Source organism: Odocoileus virginianus, chromosome 17 (genome assembly GCF_023699985.2).
Source record: "Odocoileus virginianus isolate 20LAN1187 ecotype Illinois chromosome 17, Ovbor_1.2, whole genome shotgun sequence".
NCBI lineage: Eukaryota > Metazoa > Chordata > Mammalia > Artiodactyla > Cervidae > Odocoileus > Odocoileus virginianus.
This window is the reverse complement of record NC_069690.1, coordinates 17662928-17683680: the sequence shown is the minus strand read 5'-3', so window position 1 is coordinate 17683680 and position 20753 is coordinate 17662928. Positions and strand designations below refer to the sequence as shown.

General features: G+C 35.3%; 1 protein-coding gene across 9 annotated transcripts in view; it reads left to right on the top strand.

Moving 5' to 3' along the window:
• The window catches only part of NF1 (neurofibromin 1), a 233396-nt gene that overhangs the window by 43945 nt on the left and 168698 nt on the right, over positions 1 to 20753 (top strand). For all 9 annotated transcript variants that reach the window (XM_070478737.1, XM_070478736.1, XM_070478738.1 and 6 more), the window contains 4 exons: positions 8550 to 8693; positions 10489 to 10572; positions 15016 to 15206; positions 19300 to 19406. In XM_070478737.1, coding sequence (XP_070334838.1) covers positions 8550 to 8693; positions 10489 to 10572; positions 15016 to 15206; positions 19300 to 19406 — 526 coding nt within the window. The remainder of the gene's footprint in view (positions 1 to 8549; positions 8694 to 10488; positions 10573 to 15015; positions 15207 to 19299; positions 19407 to 20753) is intronic.

Here is a 20753-nt window from a genome sequence, read left to right as displayed (position 1 = left end):
AAAACTCTCCTGTACCCACAGGAGTGAACAGTTGGTTTTTGTTTTTCTAGTATCATTAACCCATGGATTTAAATATGTATATATTTAGCAGAATTTCCATTGACTTAAGTATGTATGGGATGATACACAAATGTATGTAAATATACAGCTCAATAAGTGTTTGCCAAGTAAACACAGTAGTGTGACTGCTACACAGATCAGGAGCTAAAACAATGCTGGCAATCCAGGAGTTCCTCCTCCGCCGCCTTTTCCTTCTGGGCATTACTTGCTCTTTCCAAGGGTCTCTATTATCCTGATTTGGATTTAACAGATTTTTGAATTTGTGTAACATTCATCCATAAGGGATCTTTTGTTTTGACTTCTTTCAGTATTTGTGAATTTAAGCTTGTAATTGTAAGTCATTTATTCCCTTTGCTCTAGAGTTTTTCTTTGTTTGAATATACCCTTTTTGAAAACCATTTCTGTTGTTGATAAACATTTGGAGTGTTTCCAGTTTTTGAAAATTATGAAATCATGGCTATAAACGTTGCTGAACATACCTTTTGGTGGACATATATACACATTTCTGTTGGTTATATACCTACTGAAGTTATTGAGTACAGTTGGTTTCCCTGTCCATGGGTTCCACATTTGTGGACTCAAACAATGCAGATAATTTTGGGGGGAAAAAATTCCAGAAAGTTCCAAAAAGCAAAACTTGAATTTTCCAAGCAACTGGCAACTATTTACATAGCATTGCATTGTATTTACATGGCATTTATATCATATTAAGTATTATAAGTAATCTAGAGGTGATTTAAAGTATATGTGAGGATGGGCAAAGTTACCTGGGCTTCTCTGGAGGCTCAGCGGTAAAGAATATGCCTGAAGTACAGGAGTCCTGCAGGAGATGAGGGCTTGATCCCTGGGTCAGGAAGATCTCCTGGAGTTGGAAATGGCCACCCACTCTAGTATTCTTGCCTGGAGAATCCCATGGACAGAGGAGCCTGGTAGGCCACAGTCCATGGGGTTGCAAAGACTCTGACACGATTGAGTGACTAAACAACAGCAAAGGATATGCATAGGTTATGTGCAAATAGTGTGTTTTATATAAGGGACTTGAGCATCACAGATTTTTGTGTCCTCTGGACTCCCAAACCAGTGTCCTGTAGATTTGGAGGGATGACTATATATATATGTTCCATGTTAGTAGATAATGTCAGTCTTCCAAAGTAATTACTGATTTATGCTTGTACATTTAATGTACAAACGTTCCAGTTGCTGTGGTTTTCCCTGTTTATTTAGGATGTTAGCTTCTTGGCTGTATAATTAAGAACTGGCTGTACTTAGGAGGGTTCCTCTTTCTTTTAACAGGTTCTGTACTCTAATTTTTTGTCTTCTGAAGCTGTGAGATTTTGAATTTCTATTCTGCTTTTCAGAAGTTCTGGCTTAGCTTTTTTACCCCTTTCCACCCAATTACGCATTTGAGACTCCCTCATGTTTTCAGTTTTGTCACTTCAGCTCTCAGTGACAACCGAAATCTCTGATGGTTCCTCTTTCCTTCCTTCCACAGAGGTACTTGCTTGGGAAAGGCATATTTCTGAGTCTCTCTCTCTCTTTTGTTTTTTTTTTTTTGGCCCAGATTCTGCAAATGCCCCAGTGGGAGGTGGTGGGGGTCTGTGGAAACAGCTGCAAAAGATCACCTTACCTCCACCATTTTTTTTGAAGCTTAGCCTCTCTAGGCCTCATTCCTTTAGTAACTCTCTAAAATCTTGAAACAGTTGATTTTTGTATTTTATCTTTTTTGTGTGTGAGTTAGGGGGAGGTAGGGAGGGGTTATTTTGCTGTGAAGTACTCTACCTTACATGGAAGCAGAAGTATGAATTAACACATATTTGATGTTTAATTTAAAATTGTTGTCCTTAGTGTTCAAATTATTCACTTTTTGACTAGTGGGAGCCTTTTCAAAATACACGCCTGAGTCTTCTTTGACTCGGCCTTTTGGTCGCTTTCTCTGGCAGCTTTCCTGCTCTCTGCTGTGACACGGTGTTCCAGGTTTACCGTGTACCTTTGTGCTTCAGACGTGGGATCAGCTGTTTTCCGAAGGGGTCCCAGGTCCTTTGACCGGGAAATGGTATCTTAAGATCGTTACTGCAGGGTTGAACATTGTTCCCAGGCATTTTCGGCAAATAAAAGTAGAAAAACATATTTCATTTTCTTCATACAAGATAAACTATAGTAAGAATTGATATATCACTAGATACTTTCAATTCCAGTTCAAGACTACAGAGTTTTTACTTTACTATTCCTCTCCTGAGGGTCTCAGTTTTTAATAACACCAGTAGTGATAGAATTAAAATATCACCTAATCTCTCATTTCCTTGATCCCACAATATGTACAGAGTCAAGATTTATCTTCATTTTCTTTGTCCCAAGAGTATATTCCATTATGAATCTATAGTCAACCTAGTATGATTTAAAATAACATAGAATAGTTCTTCTGTTCATGATTATGCCAATAAAAGCTTAGATATGAGTTTCAGTTCATTTGTTTATTTTTTTATTCTTTTATTTTTTAGTATTTTAATTTAATTTTATGTATACATAAATTACATAATTTTAAAATAAAATGTACAAAAACCAGGGAATGTAGATTCTATCCTTGTCACCTTTATTTTCTTCTGTTTCCTAAAGATAACCACTTAAAAGCTTTTGTATTTCATCTTCAGTTATTGTATGTGTGAAGATTTGTGTGTGTGTGCTTATTTCTCCTCCCCCTTCCTAGATGAATGGTAGCCTACTATATCCTTTTCTTCATCCTGTTTTTTCAACTTACAGATATATCTGGAGACTGTTTCATAGTTTGATGAATTTTGACTCACTTTTGTCATTTTTTAAATGTTACATTTATACAAGTCTTTTATTTAAGTCATTTAAATTCTGTGGTCTATGTTATTTGCTCTCTCAGCATATATTTTGGTGTTTCAGGAGGTTTGTGTATTAGGGTTCAGTCAGGGAAGCCGATTGTGTGATGGGGTAAGCGACTTACTGTGGAAATTAGACCACGTACAATTTTGAGAGGACTTGTGAAAATCTAGAAAGAGGAGTTGGAAGATCAGAGAAAAGGAGTCACTAACCAGATCCTCTGAATCAGTGGCAATGGATAGAGCAGTTGGAGATTTCAGGGAAATCTGAGAAGCTGCTGCAGGGGCTATGTGGGAGAAACTTAAGTTGAGCCACATGGAGCTCCTGCTGTTTCGTTACCCACTGTGTAGATTTTCAGCTAAGCTCTGGTGGTGGGTTTGTGCCACTGCTCACCCAACACAAACCAGCAAATTTTTTTTTTTCTGTTGGTTATTTTTATATTGATGCCTTTGTGTAGCACTCTTAATTTCCTCCCTTTTTTGGGAGGGGAAGTTGTTATACAGTGGTTTTCTTCTATAATCAGTATTGAAGTTAGCTAGTAACCTATTCTCATCTCCTTCTCAGCCAGCATTTGGTTTAAAATAATGTCCTTTTTCTCTTAGTACCATAAGGCAGTCCATATACCAGGAGTATACTTTGTTGTATATTCTCACTACCCTTTCCCAATTTTGATAACTGTGCCATATCTATACTGTCATTAGATTTAACAGTTACATAGTGTGTTTTCTCCCTTATTATTTATTTTCAGTTCTTTTAGTAAATATATATTTAATGGTCCCTCATAGTATAGATGTGTCTTCTGTTATTTTGGTTGACTGAAGCATATTGTCTAGTAGATTTCTCAGGAAAGGCTCAAGGGAGCAATATTTCCTGGGCTCATGCAATTCATAACGGTTTGATTATCACCATTTTACTTGGAAGTCAGTTTGCCTGCTAAAGTCCTTTGTTTATCTTCTCTTGAGAATCTTAAAATGTTATTTCATTTTTTTATTAGCATATAGTATTGTCAAAGTCTGAGGACAGTCTAATTTTTGTTTTTTGTGTAAGTGACTTTCTTTCTGCCTGAATGTTGAAAGGATTTTGTTTGTTTGTTTCTTATTCACAGAAGACCAATAGTTTTACTAAAGTATGACCTGGTATTGGTCATTCTGGGTTAGTTTTTCCAGCTAGGTGATGTGCCTTTATATAGTTTGAAATATTAAAAAAAATTATCAGCAAACTTTGCTTGAATTCGTTCGTAATATCCATTCTGCTACATTTATTTCATTTCCTTCTTTGAGGACTCCTGTTACACATATGTTGGATCTTGTTTGCCTGTTTCTCTGTCACTTTATTTAAATCCCCATCTCATTTTCCTTCTCATTTTTTTGAATATTAGAATTTTCCTCCAGTTTACCTTTCTCTCTTAAAGCATTACATTTTGTTTTATTTACTCTTAATATCTTCTGGTTAGTCTTCACTTCTGAAATGATTTTTTTTCTAATTCTTTCCTGAATTTTGTCAACTTATTTGTAATTCTAATTTATTTCATATCTTTAGTCATTTAAAAACTTCTCTTGGCTCATTTTGAATTAATAATTTACAGTTTCATCTGTTGGTGAACATATCTTTTTGGCATGTTTTCATTTTCTGTAGCAATGCTGTTCTGTCTCTTATTCTTTTTTCTCAAAATAGTTTCACATATGACTTGACTACAGTGTTTTCTGTTGCTCATTTTTATGTGAAATTAATTTTCCTGAATTGTTAGGAGAGAAATGTGGGCCAGGACAGCTTTCTGTCTTCATGGCTCTGGAGCGCTTCTATTGCTTTCATGAAATTAAATACATCATCTCATTCTTTGTAAGCTCTTTTGGCTTTCTTCTCTTTTCCACCTTTGATTGGGGTCTTTTTCCTTTGCCCCTGTTATTCTTACTGTTTTCAATTTGGAGTATATCTCAGCAATTTCTTCTCAATGTGGTCTTCATCCTGGAAGTGGGTGTTTCTTTAGCTGGTTAGTTTAGAACTGTGCTATTCAGTGAGTACAGTGGCTACTTAATGTTAAGTTTAAGTAAAATAAATTTAAATAAAATTAAACATTTGATTCCTTACTTGCATTAGCCATGTAACAAATGCTTAAGCTTAATAGCCATATGTGGCTAGTGACTACTGTAATGAGCATTGTTGATACAGTGCCTCACCACAGAAAGTTCTATTAGACAGTGATGGTTTAAAGTGTGCTTTCTTCTTTTCAAAGTTTATTATAGACTTTTTGCACATAAGTGCCAATTGCTGTGTGCAAAACCCCCTCTGTGTTTCAACTAAGCTCTAAACTTGTCCTGCTGTACATCTCATTCAGGATGTAATACAATTTTGGGATTTTCCTCTTGTCAGTTCAGTTCAGTCGCTCAGTCACGTCCAACTCTTTGCGACCCCATGAACCTCAGCATGCAGGCCTCCCTGTCCATCACCAACTCCTGGAGCCTACCCAAACTCATGCCCATTGAGTCGGTGATGCCATCCTACCATCTCATCCTCTGTCGTCCCCTTCTCCTCCTGCCTTCAATCTTTCCCAGCATGTCTTTTCAAATAAGTCAGCTCTTCGTATCAGGTGGCCAAAGCACTGGAGTTTCAGCTTCAACATCAGTCCTTCCAATGAGCACTCAGGACTGATTTCCTTTAGGATGGACTAGCTGGATCTCTTTGCAGTCCAAGGGACTCTCAAGAGTCTTCTCCAACACCACAGTTCAAAAGCATCAATTCTTCGACGTTCGGCTTTCTTTATAGTCCAACTCTCACATCCATACATCACTACTGGAAAAACAGTAGCCATGACTAGATGGACCTTTGTTGGCAACATAATATCTCTGCTTTTTAATATGCTAAGTTGGTCATAACTTTTCCTCCTAGGAGGAAACGTCTTTTAATTTCATGGCTGCAGTCACCATCTGCAGTGGTTTTGGAGCCCAAGAAAATAAAGTCTGTCACTGTTTCCACTGTTTCCCCATCTATTTGCCATGAAGTGATGGGGCCAGATGCCATGATCTTAGTTTTCTGAATGTTGAGCTTTAAGCCACCTTTTTCACTCTCCTCTTTCACTTTCATCAAGACTCTTTAGTTCTTCACTTTCTGCCATAAGGGTGGTGTCATCTGCATATCTGAGGTTATTGATATTTCTCTCAGCAATCTTGATTCCAGCTTGTGCTTCTCCCAGTCAAGTATTTCTCATGATGCTGTCTACATATACGTCAAATAAGCAGAGTGACAGTATACAGCCTTAACGTACTCCTTTCCCTATTTGGAACCAGTCTGTTGTTTCATGTCCAGTTGCAAGTATTGCTTCTTGACCGGAACAGATTTCTCAGGAGGCAGATCAGGTGGTCTGGTATTCCCATCTCTTGAAGACTTTTCCAACATTTGTTGTGATCCACACAGTCAAAGGCTTTGGCTTAGTCAATAAAGCAGAAGTAGATGTTTTTCTGTAACTCTCTTGCTTTCTCGATGATCCAACGGATGTTTTTCAATTTGATCTCTGGTTCCTCTGCCTTTTCTAAATCCAGCTTGAACATCTGGAAGTTAATGGTTCACGTACTGTTGGAGCCTGGCTTGGAGAATTTTGAGCATTACTTTGCTTGCATGTGAGATGAGTGCAATTGTGTGGTAGTTTGAGCATTCTTTGGCATTGCCTTTCTTTGGGATTGGAATGAAAACTGACCTTTTCCAGTCCTGTGGCCACTGCTGAGTTTTCCAAATTTGCTAGCATATTGAGTGCAGCACTTTCACAGCATCATCTTTTAGGATTTGAAGTAACTCAACTGGAATGTCCTCACCTCCACTAGCTTTGTTCATAGTGATGCTTCCTAAGGCCCACTGGACTTCACATTGCAGGATGTTTGGCTTTAGGTGAGTGATCACACCAGTGTAATTATCTGGGTCGTGAAGATCTTTTTTGTATAGTCCTTCTGTGTGTTCTTGCCACCTCTTCTTAATATCTTGTGCTTCTGTTAGGCCCATAACATTTCTGTCCTTTATTGTGCCCATCTTTGCATGAAATGTTCCCTTGGTATCTCTAATTTTCTTGAAGAGATCTCTAGTCTTTCCCGTTTGCTTGTTTTCCTCTATTTCTTTGCATTGATTGCTGAGGAAGGCTTTCTTATCTCTCCTTGCTATTCTTTGGAACTCTGCATTCAAATGGGTTATACCTTTCCTTTTCTCCTTTGCCTTTCACGTCTCTTCTTTTCACAGCTATTTGTAAGGCCTCCTCAGACAACCATTTTGCCTTTTTGCATTATCAATGTGTATGATCGTATTACCATTTTCTTAATTGTTCTGGGTTTATTTTCTATAAGTCTTTCCCTTCTCTTGTGTTTCCTGCCTAGAGAAGTTCCATTAGCACTTGTTGTAAAGCTGATTTGGTGGTGCTGAATTCTCTTAACTTTTGCTTGTCTGGAAAGGTTTTGATTTCTCCATCAAATCTGAAGGAGAGTCTTATTGGGTAGAGTATTCTTGGTTATGGGTTCTTCCCTTTGATCATTTTAAATATATTGTGTCATTCCCTTCTGGCTTGTTGAAAAATTGGCTGATGACTTGATGGTAGTTCCCTTGTATGTTATTTGTTGTTTTTCCCTTGTTACTTTTAATATTACCTTTGTCTTTAATTTTTTGTCAGTTTGATTGCTGTGTGTTTCCGTGTGTTCCTCCTTGGCTTTATCCTGCCTACAACTCTCTGTGCTTCCTGGACTTTCCCATGTTAGGGAAGTTTTCAGCTATTATCTTTTCAAACATTATTTAGTATTTCTTTACCGTCAAGTTCTTCACATGGTTAACTGACTAACAAAATTTGAACATGCTGCTTGGTCTCTTTCCACTTTTTGTTGAACCATTTTAAAAAGAAAGCTGGACTCAAGTTTGTTTTTTCATGGAGGAACTTCATCAGTGTTCTCTGTTAGTGTTAGCAGGATCTAATATTTAAACAGTAAATATATTTGTCATGCTTTCAAAACAGAATGCTGCTCTTAAACCAATTAGAGATGAACTTCTTTGTAGTGCAGATTAGTTCATTCTCAGATAAGTGTGGTCCCCTTAAAGGGTATTTTTTCCCATGAGATTTATCTTTTTGTCATTCTGTTACTCCCTCAACTGTGTTCCTGAGGGTGATTATCTTACCTGAGTCAGTTTTACTATGTATATTGTAGGCTATACAGTTTGTTTTGTGTTTTGAACAATCTGGAGTTATTTGCCATTATTGACTAGAGGTCTAAGGCATAGATTTTCTTGATCTATTGTTTTTTTTGATGCTTGAGTTCAATATATAAAGGAAAAGATTGTTTGCATTTTATTGCAGACATTTTTCTCTGAAATAATTTTTAGGTTCAATGAAGTAGCTCTATTTCTGTGAGTCATCATTCTGTCTAATATAGTGCTGGGTAAAGATTTAATTTTGTAGATAAAGATTTATGACTTGTAGAAAACTTAAAAAATTGATATTTCTACAGAATTTTAGTTTTGCTATAAATTCTTTATATATTGAAAATTGGAGCTTCAGCTACAAATGCATGTAATTGTGGTTGATAAAATGTTCCTAAAATCTAGTGATTTTTCAATGAGAGATTTCTCATTATAGTCATTTTAAAATGTAAGTTTACGTGTTTTTTTTTTTTTTTTCTCAGCTTCCAATAAAAACAGGACAGCAGAACACACATACCAAAGTCAGTACTGAACACAACAAGGAATGTCTTATCAATATTTCCAAATACAAGTTTTCTTTGGTTATAAGTGGCCTCACCACTATCTTAAAGAATGTTAACAATATGGTGAGTATTTGCATTACTGTTTTATGGGGGAATTTGGTTTGTTTTTTATTTTAAAATTTGGGCCAACATATTTTGAAGTATGTAAAGTAATTTTCTGTGGATTCTGGATGTAAAGATTTATCTTAATTTGTGGATAAGTGCAGATAACCTTTTAGCTTTCTTTTTAGATTTTAATTCTTTTGTTTTAGATACTTGTCTTATTTGTGACTCTCATCTACTGTTCCATTTTTCTGAAATTCAAATTTCATACAGATTTTGTCATGTATGAATTGACTGTAGTAATCTATTCAAATCTTTTCCTTAGCTTGTCATTTGAATATTTACATATCAGATTGTCCTAGCCCAAAGGAGTTGGTAAATAAAATACAACTTTGTAGTCCTAAAATGTGAAATTGCTTTTGTGAAGACACTGTTTATTTCCTTCCTCCTGTAACCTGTGGCAGATTCCATTGTAGAAAGTCTGTGTTGAAACAGTTTTCCTCAGATACCAGTTTCATCCAGTATTTCCACTGTCAAAAGCTCATAATTGCTTCTTTTATTCCTTGTTTTATAAAATTTGTTTACACTCCCTAGACTTCAGCATACTCCTGCTGTTTTCTCTGTGTACGTTTGAGCATACTATCAATATTGTTCCTGTCTCTGTCAGGTGATTCTTTCCTCTGTGTCAATTCCTATCTTAACATCTCCTTCATACTCAGTTCAGAACAGCCAATCTGGATATATCTTGGTTAACTCCTAAACTGCTCACCTTGTTTTGAGCACTTAAAACCACAATTTTTATTGTTTTGTATTGAGCAATGAAATTGATTTCTGGTTGTAGATTGTGAAAATCAGTAAGTACCATTTTCATAGTCATATCATCTTTGGTGTGTTTTCTTTCTAAAAAGTTGATTGGAAGATATCCCAGACTTACAAAATTGGTAAACTGGAGGTGTGGTCAGTCATTTGCTTTACAAAGATATTTTCTCTTTATGGAAAAAAATTAAAATTTTCTGAAAAAAGCAGAACCTGTTATAAACATATATAGTGCTTTACAGAAATACATTTAAGATTTTATGGAGCTGTTCTGTTACACAGTGTGTGGGTCATAGCGATAGGATTTTGCTTATATAAATAAGTGGACATGTTTCCAGTTAGATTGAAAATGTTTTAGTATTTGGACCCTTCTTTTAAAAGTGAAAACAATACTGTGATATTGGCATTCATTTTGTGCTTATTGAGTAAATTAAATTGTGGAAGCCATACTCTCTTGTTGGTAAATAGTATAGTGAATGCTTAAGACTTACTGTAGTTGATATTACAGCATTTTGTTGCTATTAGAGTTTAGGCTTTGATTTTTTTATTATTTTGTGGCATCAAAGTTTGGTTAAATGTTTAACATTCTAGTAAAGATCTATATATCTAAATCCTATATATTTAAAAAATATTGTTCAAACCTAAATTATACTTAAAAACTAGCGGAACATGGGATTTTTCCTAATGTTACCATCTCTTTAATGGTGTTCATTTCAAAGTACGTTTACTACATATTTTAAAAGTATAAACCAGAGTATCTTTTACTGTGGCAGACTGACAGATTGTAGTAAATTCCAGCAGTTTTGTTTGCTTGAGAATTAATTTTGTGTGAGCATTAGGATAAAATCAGAAATAATAGATTTAAAAATAGTATAATCTACGAGATAAAATAGCAGACTATTGATTTTATTGATCCTCAGTCCCTCATTTTTCAGATGTGTGCTGATTGGTAGTGGGGAGTAATAACCAACTTTTGTGTTCTGAATATCTTTTCTTTTAGAGGATATTTGGAGAAGCTGCTGAAAAAAATTTGTATCTCTCTCAGTTGATTATATTGGATACACTGGAAAAATGTCTTGCTGGGGTAGGTGAATCTATTCTTGAATAGGCATGTTTTATGAATTCAGTTTTGAGAATGATCTGATGTACTGAAGGAAGCATAGATGTGGACAAGGAGAAGAGTCATGGAAACATAGGAAAATGAATTTTGTTAGCAGAGCTGACGGGGTAGCATAAAGTAAAATTATATTCTCATCTTTTGTAAATTAAATAAACATTAAGATTACTTATAAGTAATAAAATTTATATTTATAAAGTATAAAGTTAAGTTGGAGTCATATCTCTCAGGTTTTTTAGAAAAGATTTTATAGAAAAGTCACTATTTCATTTAATTAATTTCTCCAGTGGTTAGGCCTGTGGCATTGCTTGGCTGTCAAAGAGTGTGATGTTAAAGACCATGAGAATCTTATTTCCCCCTGTATGAATCTTGATTTTAATATTTTACTTTTCAAATTTATGTTAAAGAGAACTTAAATTTAAGCTGTTATATTGCTGGTAGATCCTACCTTAAAAACACTTTCTATGTAAATATGAACATGTAAAATAGATAGGTGAAGGAGTGTGTGTGTGTGTGAGTCACTCCATCATGTCCGACTTTTTGTGACCACAGAGACTGTAGTCCACCAGGCTCCTCTGTCCATGGAGTTCTCCTTGCAAGAACACTGGAATGGGTTGCCATTCCCTTCTCCAAGAGATCCTCCCAGCCCAGGGATTAAACCCTGGTATCCTGCATTGTAGGCAAATTCTTTACCATCTGAGCTACTAGGGAAGCCCATGTGGAGGCATAGTTGAATACAAAACAGTTGTTTCTCACGTTTCCTCTAAATAGTTATCTCAGAGTTTTCAACCATGACTTAATTAGAATATTTTCAAGAAAATTGGTTATATAGAGCATAGCGTTTCTATATTTCAACAGCTTTAACTCTTCTTGGAAAATAGTAGGAGTTTATATAAATATATAAATTTTATATTTATTTTAAAAATTATTTTATATTTATTCATATTAAATTTTATATTAATACTTTATTACCTCCATTTTAAAGATCTGTCTCTTCAATATGTATTGGGGTTAATCTATCTCTTAGAAGATTATAATCTCCCTTCCTTTGACCTATCTTTTGCTTTTATTCTAAATTGCTTCTCTCTTTCACATGTTAAAGTTGTTCTCTATAGTAAACCTAGATAAGAAAGGACTTTGACATATGAGCACTGATCTGTTGAGAAGAGAGAAAACAGTCACAAGTGTTGAAGGAATGTGTAGGACAGGGAGTTGGACAATACATACACTTCACACAATGATGGATCCTTTGGGGAGAGAACTATTTTAGATGATAGGCCACAAAACCTAAGCATGATGTTGTAAATTCTTTTATTGACCCTTATCCATATTCCTAAATTGTAAGACAATGCTTATTAATTTTCTACTTAAATTGGGGGTGAGCTAGTTTTGTTTTAGGTTTCTGTTGTCTGTTAATTTGTGATGAGCTGTCATTCATTTGTAAAATGGGGTGGAAGAGCAAAAAACCTGTTAAATGTTTAATAGGATGATGAAATTTTGAAGATATATGATTATTTTTTTTTAACTTCTCTTGAATCAATTTTTTGTAGTGGTCTTACTACTTTTTAGCTACCAGTACATCTCTGACACCCATGTTTGAATGGGAGTAGGCTGGTTTATTGCCTCTTCAGTTCTACATCTTTTCTCCATTAACATTTATAATCAAGAGGTACTAGTAAATGTATTTTGGAGAATGATCACTGATATCATTGGCCCCAGTTTAATTTGATACTCTTTGGAGATAGCCAAAATGAAGCTCTACTAAGTGGACATGGTATAACTTACATAATCCATAAAATAGACATTACCTTGCTTTGCTCTACTATTGAAAATGTATAATTTTTTCATTAAATTTATAATTAAAAATAGTATTGTTCATGTTATTGAACAGTTGTGTTTTTCTGGATTGCTTTCATTGACTCTTGATTTTCCTTTTTATTTTTCTTTTTTATTCTTAAATTTCTTTTTTAGAGTAGGTCCTTGCTGGTTATTTATTTTCCTTTTTAGATCACAGTAAGTTGAGGCTTAAGAACAACTGAGCCCTATAAGCACATGTTTATCATATTAGTAGTTGAAATAGCTAAATGAAAGTGAACAGATACTTAACAATATTATGATTAAAACCAAAACTTCATGAGTAAAATTTTGTAGATTTTGAACAATCTTAAGTATTGTTGTTCCTGTATATATGACCATTGGATTTCCCAAGTGGCTCTAGTGGTAAAGAACTCGCCTGCCAATGCAGGAGACGTAAGAGACGTGGGTTCAGTCCCTGGGCTGGGAAGATCCCATGTAAGAGGACATGGCAACCTATTCTAGTATTATTCCCTGGAGAATCCCACGGACAGAAGAGCCTGCCAGGCTACAGTCCATTGGGTCATAAAGAGTCAGCCTGAGGTGACAGCACACTCACACACAAACGTGCATATGACCATTATTCAAAACTTGAACACTTCTAGGGCTTCCCTGATAGCTCAGTTGGTAAAGAATCCACCTGCAATGCAGGAGACCCCGGTTTGATTCCTGGGTTGGGAAGATCTGCTGGAGAAGGGGTAAGCTACCCACTCAAGTTTCTCTGGACTTCCCTTGTGGCTCAGCTGGTCAAGAATCCGCTTGCAATGTGGGAGACCTGGGTTCGATTCCTGGATTGTGAAGATCCCCTGGAAAGGGAAAGGCTACCCACTCCAGTGTTCTGACCTGGAGAATTCCATGGGCTGTAGTCCGTGGGGTCGCAAAGAGTGAGCAAATTCCACTTCACGTACCTTTTATTTGTTTATTAATTGGACTTAGTTTCAACATCTGGTTGGTTTGGTTAGCACATAAATAAGAAAGAACATTGTAACTCAAAATTTGCATTTTTAAAAAATATTTTGTGATATCTATTTACTTTTCATATATTTCAATGTATTTGCATCTGAAAGCTTTTGGAATGCAATTACAGATTTGAACATAGCACAGTTACAGAAATTTGTTCTTTGTCATCTTGCTTGGCATTATCAAAATTGGTCATTCATATAAGGATACTAAACCATTAGGTAAAATATTGGTGTGGAATAGTATATTTATAGGGTAGCTTATTCATTGGTTGTTTTGTTAATTGTAGAGTAGATTTACTTTAGAGATCTTAGTGTTAACACCAAAGATACCATTAACAGAGGGACCACCTGGTATATGTACTCCTGATATGATGTAATATTGACTGTAATGAATTTTGCTTAGTGTTTTACCTGAATCTAATAAGGCCATTAGGTTTCGATTCTAGCTTAACAGGAAATGTAGCAACTAGAAGAGCAAGTTACATCACTAAGACATAATCAGCAGTAACACAGAACATTTTATGAGGCACCTGATCTGGTTTCTTAAAAGAAAAAGTCAGTGTTATGGAAAGTAAAAATGATGTACACAGAGTGTGAGGGGAAGTACTTTTAGGATAAAGAGACTAAAGGAATGTAATAGTCATATGGCAGTCAAACCTTTTTTGGATCCTGGTTGAGTAAAACTCAAACAGCTATGAAAGACATTCAGGGGGGCAGTGGGGAAATTTGGATACGAATTGGCTATTAGCTGCTATGAGGGAATTTTTTACTTTTCTTAGTGTGAAGATTGCACTGAAGTTGGAGAATTTTCTTGTATTTAAGTGATACAAGTGGGACTTCCCTGGTGGCTCAGATGGTGAAACGTCTCCCTGCAATGCGGGAGACCTGAATTCGATCCCTGGGTCAGGAAGATCCCCTGGAGAAGGAAATGGCAACCCACTCCAGTATTCTCGCCTGGAAAATTCCATGGATGGAGGAGCCTGGTGGGCTACAGTCAGTCCATGGGGTCGCAAAGAGTTGGACATGACTGAGCGACTTCACTTTCACTTAAAGTAAGGTAGTAGTGAAGTTACGGTGTTTGTAATTTACTTTGAAATGGTTAAACCAAAACAAAAGTATTTGTAGTAAGTAATATCTGTCTGTTTTGGTCAGTCTGCCCAAAGGTAGATGTGATTATCCATCCTGGAATTAATTTGGGTGTTAAGACAGATGACTAAATGTGCTCACCAGTGTATATGAATAAAGTTTATTTAGGACTCATAGTAAACTAGGATTCCCAGGAGTGAGAGAACTTACTAAGGGGAACAAATATGGGAACAAGCAGAAATGCAGGTCCTGAGGGGACTGATGGGCTACCTCGACTTTTATTGTGATTAAGAGATGAAAGATGGAGCCATCTTTTTTTATTAAACCAACTGTAGATAAATAGAGCAAACATGATGAAATATTAACAATTGTGGAATCTAGGTGATGAGTATATGGGTGTTCATTATTCTATTTCTGTTCTTACATATGTTTGAAATTTTTCATTATAGAAAATATTTACATGGAAGTTTAAGAAAGTTTTAGAATTATGTGATTTTTTCTATTTTAGCAACCAAAGGACACAATGAGATTAGATGAAACGATGCTGGTTAAACAGTTGCTGCCAGAAATCTGCCATTTTCTTCATACTTGTCGTGAAGGAAACCAACATGCAGCTGAACTTCGGAATTCTGCCTCTGGGGTGTTATTTTCTCTTAGCTGCAACAACTTCAATGCAGTCTTTAGTCGAATTTCTACCAGGTTAGTGTGTAAATTTTCACAGGAATGTTGTAAGTAATATAAATTTTGTCATCATTAAAAAAAAAAAAGGTTGACAGGAACAAGTTAAATGTGGACTTTTGTTGAAATTTTATGCATTGATTTTTTTTTTGAAATTTTTATCATGTAATATTGTGATCTTGGTGGGTACAATTAAATGTGAAAATGAAAATGTTAGTTGCTCAGTTACGTCGACTCTTTGCTACCCCATGGACTGTTGCCTCTGTCCATGGAATTCTTCAGGCAAGAATACTGGAGTGGGTAACCATTCCCTTCTCCAGGAGATATTCCTGACCTAGGGATCGAAGCCAGGTCTCCCACATTGTGGGTAGATTCTTTAACATCTGAGCCACCAGGGAAGCCCAAATTAATCACAATTAAATGTGAGTACTGTTATAAGCTTGAAAGTATAAATTTTAGGAAGAAAATATCACCTGTGATCAAGTTTTTTTTTTAATACTAGGTATAAATTTTTAGTTTGGCTTTTTAAGCATGTTATTCCTTTTATTTAAATTAGTCAAATCAGAATAATAGATGAGTAGTCAGAATTCTAATGATATTAAAGCTCTGATCCTTATCACAAGATCCTAAGTTACCAAAAACAAAAACCCAAAAAACCAAACCAGCAGTGTGGGAAGCAGAAGAAAGTAATTGCAAGGTAGAATTTTCTAGAAAGTGAACTGTTTGAAGTGAGTGAACTGTAAAAGCTCCCATTTGTTGAACATTTACAGCATGTGCTATGCTATTTTATCCTCACAGTATCCCTGAAATGTAGGTGGTAAATACCCCATTTTACAGGTAAGCAAACTAATACTAAAGAAGTAATCAAAGCAGTGTGCCCAGTAACGGAGGTACCAAAATTTCTAGGTCAAACTGCCTTCAGAGTCTGTTCCATTGTACTAGGCTGCTTTCCTATACTTCTATTTTAGCCTATTTTGATGAAATCTTTTTTTATAATATACACTGCTGTACTTTAAAATTGTATGATAAATATAATTGAAACTTTTATTGAAAATTAAAAGTCATGATGATCATTTGTTGTGATATGCTACAAATGGAGAAGTGAGTATAGAATTGTAACTGATGGTAGCAAGTCTGTCTGGAACTTAATTTCATGCAGATGATTTGCCTTTCTTATGCAAGTAGAGTCAAATGGGTCCTAAATTATGACCAAGTAGGAAGCATAACATAAATCACTTAGTGCTTCAATGAATCAGAGGCTAATACATAATAGAGAAAAGCAGTCTTCCTTGCTTAATGACACCTACAGCTTTAATTTGTGTTGTGTGAGCGAGCACTGGATTTCCATGAGTCAGCTTAGTTCATTCTCGTGTTGTTTTGCAATAGGTGTCAGTGAGAAATATACATCGCAGTTTGAGAATTTGTGCTATGGTTTTTAGGGGGAATCAGCTAACTTCAAAATCCTGCCGTCTTTTTATTAAAAGATGGCATTTCTGTAATCATGATTCTAGGCAACAGTATTCTTCAACCTTTCATTAGAATTCTGGTGCTGAGAAAATTAAAATTTTATTTAATGTACAATATGACAGATAATATAGAGTCTTGTTTATATAATGGAACAATGTCTTTATGAACTCTTAAGTTCATGAATGTTAAGTGTTAACATTTCATATTCTGAGTAATATTGGTTGAAGAGCAAGGTAGCAAACACCTAGGTAATAGGAGGCATTAAAATGATAAAAAACAAAACCCCTCCTTTGTTAAGGTGATACTAGACCAATCTTACTTTTTGAAATCATCTTACACTGAAGGTAGAAAATGATCAAAAGAGTAAAATGTTTTTAGTCTATCCAAGCATAAATTGCTTTAATAAAACACAGCAAATGTCCCACCTCTGAAAACTAAAAATCTTCTGGTCTCCAAACGTTTTATTTTGCAGCATTAGCACATGTGAAAATAGGCAACTTTTGTGTATTTCCTGAATCTAGTTCACTCTTTCCAGAATGGAAGTTAATAAGTCTCCAGAATAAGCTAGTTTCTTTAGCTTTCAGGGGACGCAGACTGCTCAGAAATGGAATCTGAAATTTATGTTTCAGACAACTGCATTTGCTGTTTAATCTAGCTTATGCCAGAAATAGGAGCTGATCTTATTAGAGGGTCACTTACCTAAAAAGACCATTATGATGGTTTAACTTAGAAGGAGTTTTCCTGTGACACTCTAGTGTCATAGCATTAGGTGACTTAAAATATGCAAGGAATTGGAATGACAGTTCTTTCTGAAGATTGATTTTATACTTTGTACTATTGATAGATGAATCAGTGTCATGAGAATTTGTTGTGTTTGACCATTCTACCTATCTATGGATGTTTCTCTTTTAGGATTAACGTTAGCTTTTGATATTTCTCTCGTTGCTTTTCTTTGAGGAAATAATATGAGTTACAGATCCTAAGATAACATTTTTATTCTGCTGAAGTATATATCATGTTCTGTGGCTCATAGTACTCCTTTATGTAGACCATTAGCTGCTTTCTCCACCGAATTGCCTGTTTTATGGTTGGAGGGTCCTAAAGACCCAAATTATGTCTAATTTCAGATATTACCAGAAGCAGAAGACTCAGTGACTCAGAGTTCTATTTGATTCTTTTACAAGTCTGCTGGTTTGTTTTTTTTTTTAGTAGTAGTTTATTATTCTTTTTTATAGTTTAAAATTTCTTCTTGTATGTCTAATTATTTAAAACGTTATCATTTATATTCTCTTTAAGACTGTTAAATAATCTCATTTGTTTGTATGTGCGAACTCTCATTCACAGTGAATTGTTTCTCTCTGTTTTGTAAACTGTGATTTATCTTTAGTGCAGTGTGTATTTTCTTTGGGAATCTCTTGTGACCTGGGACTCTGAGAGTATCCTAATGATGGTTTTGCGTTTGCCAAGTGCCCAGTTTTGGACCCATGTTTTTGTTAATTTCTCAGTCCCAGATTGTATGGGTAGTACAAATGTGGGCCTCAAATCCTTGTAAGGTGACAAACCCGGGTGACTTTTTTCTCTACCCAAAGCTTAGGCAGAGCAGACAGACTTCTTGTGCTGGTAAATCGCTACCCCCCCCCCGCGCCTCTATTTTTTTCTCCCTGTCTCCCTTTCAGTCTCTCTCTCTTTTTTCAGGAAGTGCATAGCTCTTTCTAGCCACGTTTTATGCAAGGCCCTGGTTCTACTTCCTGAATTGTTAGGGTTCAGGGCTTTGTACCCAGTCTCATGTGGATGTTTAGCCCCACACCCCTAGATTAAGGAGAGAGAAAACTTAACCAACTCTAACCCTTTTTTTGGCCAGATCATCCTTTCAGAACCATCTCTGGTTTTCAGTTTCCTTGCCATTTCTGGACTTGGGCGGGTAAATGGCATTTGTGCTGCTTTATTTCTGTACATTTAAAATGTCTGTTTGTTGCTCTTCAGTTTATCTAGTCCTTTTAGATGTTTTAGTGATAGGTTTTCCAGTTCATTTCTTTTGACCAACATTCCTTTTTATTTGATTTCTCTGCCTTATAAATTCCACAAATGCCCCTTCCTTATGGTAATAACAACTGTAAAAGGAATTAAACTTTCCTTCCATTTTTCACAAACAACCACAAGAGTTAGCTTTTCAAAAGTTGGTGTTGCTGATTCGTTAAGTTGTGTTTCCTAAGGAGTCATATTCCATATTTTTAGGCTCTTTGCAGCAGCTGTGGAATTTGTAGCATGTAAATCAGTTTTGAGGACCTTCTCATTCCCAATGTGAACTGCTAAGCTTTTCTCACCCTGATGATAAGAAGAACATTAGTGTAAGTGCTTAGAATAATTTTACTGTTAGCTATACATCTGCAGGCTGAAGTGAGTGAAAGAAGGATTTGAGAAGGAAGAAATAGCGTTGATTTCATTTTTTAGCAACTGAAGGTTTAATGCGATGATGATGTCAATTTTAAATTACATTGCATTGGTTACAATTTGAGCTAATATTTTAAATAAAATCATGTAGTATTTGTGCTTTTTTACCATCAATCAATTCAATTTGTTGAATTCAGAATTTTGAACTATCCTAAAACTTCAGTTGATAAATTATTTTTGGTTTTTTGTTTTTCAGGTTACAGGAATTGACTGTTTGTTCAGAAGACAATGTGGATGTTCATGATATAGAATTGTTACAGTATATTAATGTGGATTGTGCAAAATTAAAACGACTCCTGAAGGGTAAGTTTAAATGAATGATGTATGTGAAATTAATCACTGTGGGTGAAAAATAAGTATTTTGAATGTACTAATTGAACTAATTATGTTGAGCCAGAACATTAAAGTGGATTTTATAATGCAAATGTCCTTGAGAAATGAATAGTAATACTTTATGGTTCAGTAATTTTTGAACCTTTGCAAATAATACAATAATGAATATCTTAAGTCTTGGTGATGTGAAGTTTTTGTTCAACTACAGTTTTTGCTTTTTCTCTTTATTAAAGAGAATGTGAGGATGCTGTTACTTAATTATTCTAAAATTTCCTCTCAAGGATTGTTACGTGTTATAGAAGGTATTTTTCTATAGTAGTGCTAAAAGCAGATAGTTTAGCAGAGTATAAAAGTTTCATTGCAGATTGAACCAGAAGATTGTGCTCTTATGATGAGAGGAGAATGTGAGTCAGGAATCTCATTTCTGATATTGTTTTCAACTCTGTTGTTGCCTTGCTGACTGACTTTATAGCATTTCAAAGTCTTTTATTCTTTCAGTGTTAGTTTTGCTTCCTTGTAGAACATATCAATAGTAGTCACACGTGGGAATATGCCTAATGTGTAATTTTAAAGCTTTGAAGAGTGCTTTCTATCATTATATTGACTGAAATTAACTATCAGAAGGAATTGAGAGGGTTTTTGTGGTAAGCAGGAATGTGTTAATATAAATCAAATATCACTGAGTATTATGAATATACTGAGTATAAATGCCTAAATTCATTTCACAGAAATTGTTTTTTAATTTTATGTAATATTGGATTCTGGCTAATTTAAATGTGAAACCTTATAGTATGTGATTCATACTTATTTTTATTTTACTTTGTATATTGATTAAGGAATTGTCAACAGTGTTTTTTAATGTTTGACCTGGAAGGAGATTTAGTTATACTAACTTTGAAAACTTTTAACAGTTCTGCAGTGCAGTTTTCAAAATACCATGTTTAGTTTTCCTAACATTTGCTTTAAACTTAACAACTGTTTCACCAAAGATGTAAAAAAAGCTGTATCTATATAGATGAATACTATAAGGCTGTGTTCCAGCTATATTATCATTGTCCAGAATTTATGGTTTTAGGCCATTACCATGATAAAACCAAGCAATGCTTTCTTCACTTTTCAATAGCTTTAATTAAGGAGAAATGAATCATTTTAGCTATTATGTTCCTGGTGGCTCAGACGGTAAAGAATTCTGCCTGCAATGCAGCAGACCTGGGTTCGATCCCTGGGTTGGGAAGATCCCCTGGAGGAGGGCATGGCAGTCGACTCCAGTGTTCTTGCTTGGAGAATCCCCATGGACAGAGGTGCTTGGTGGGCTGC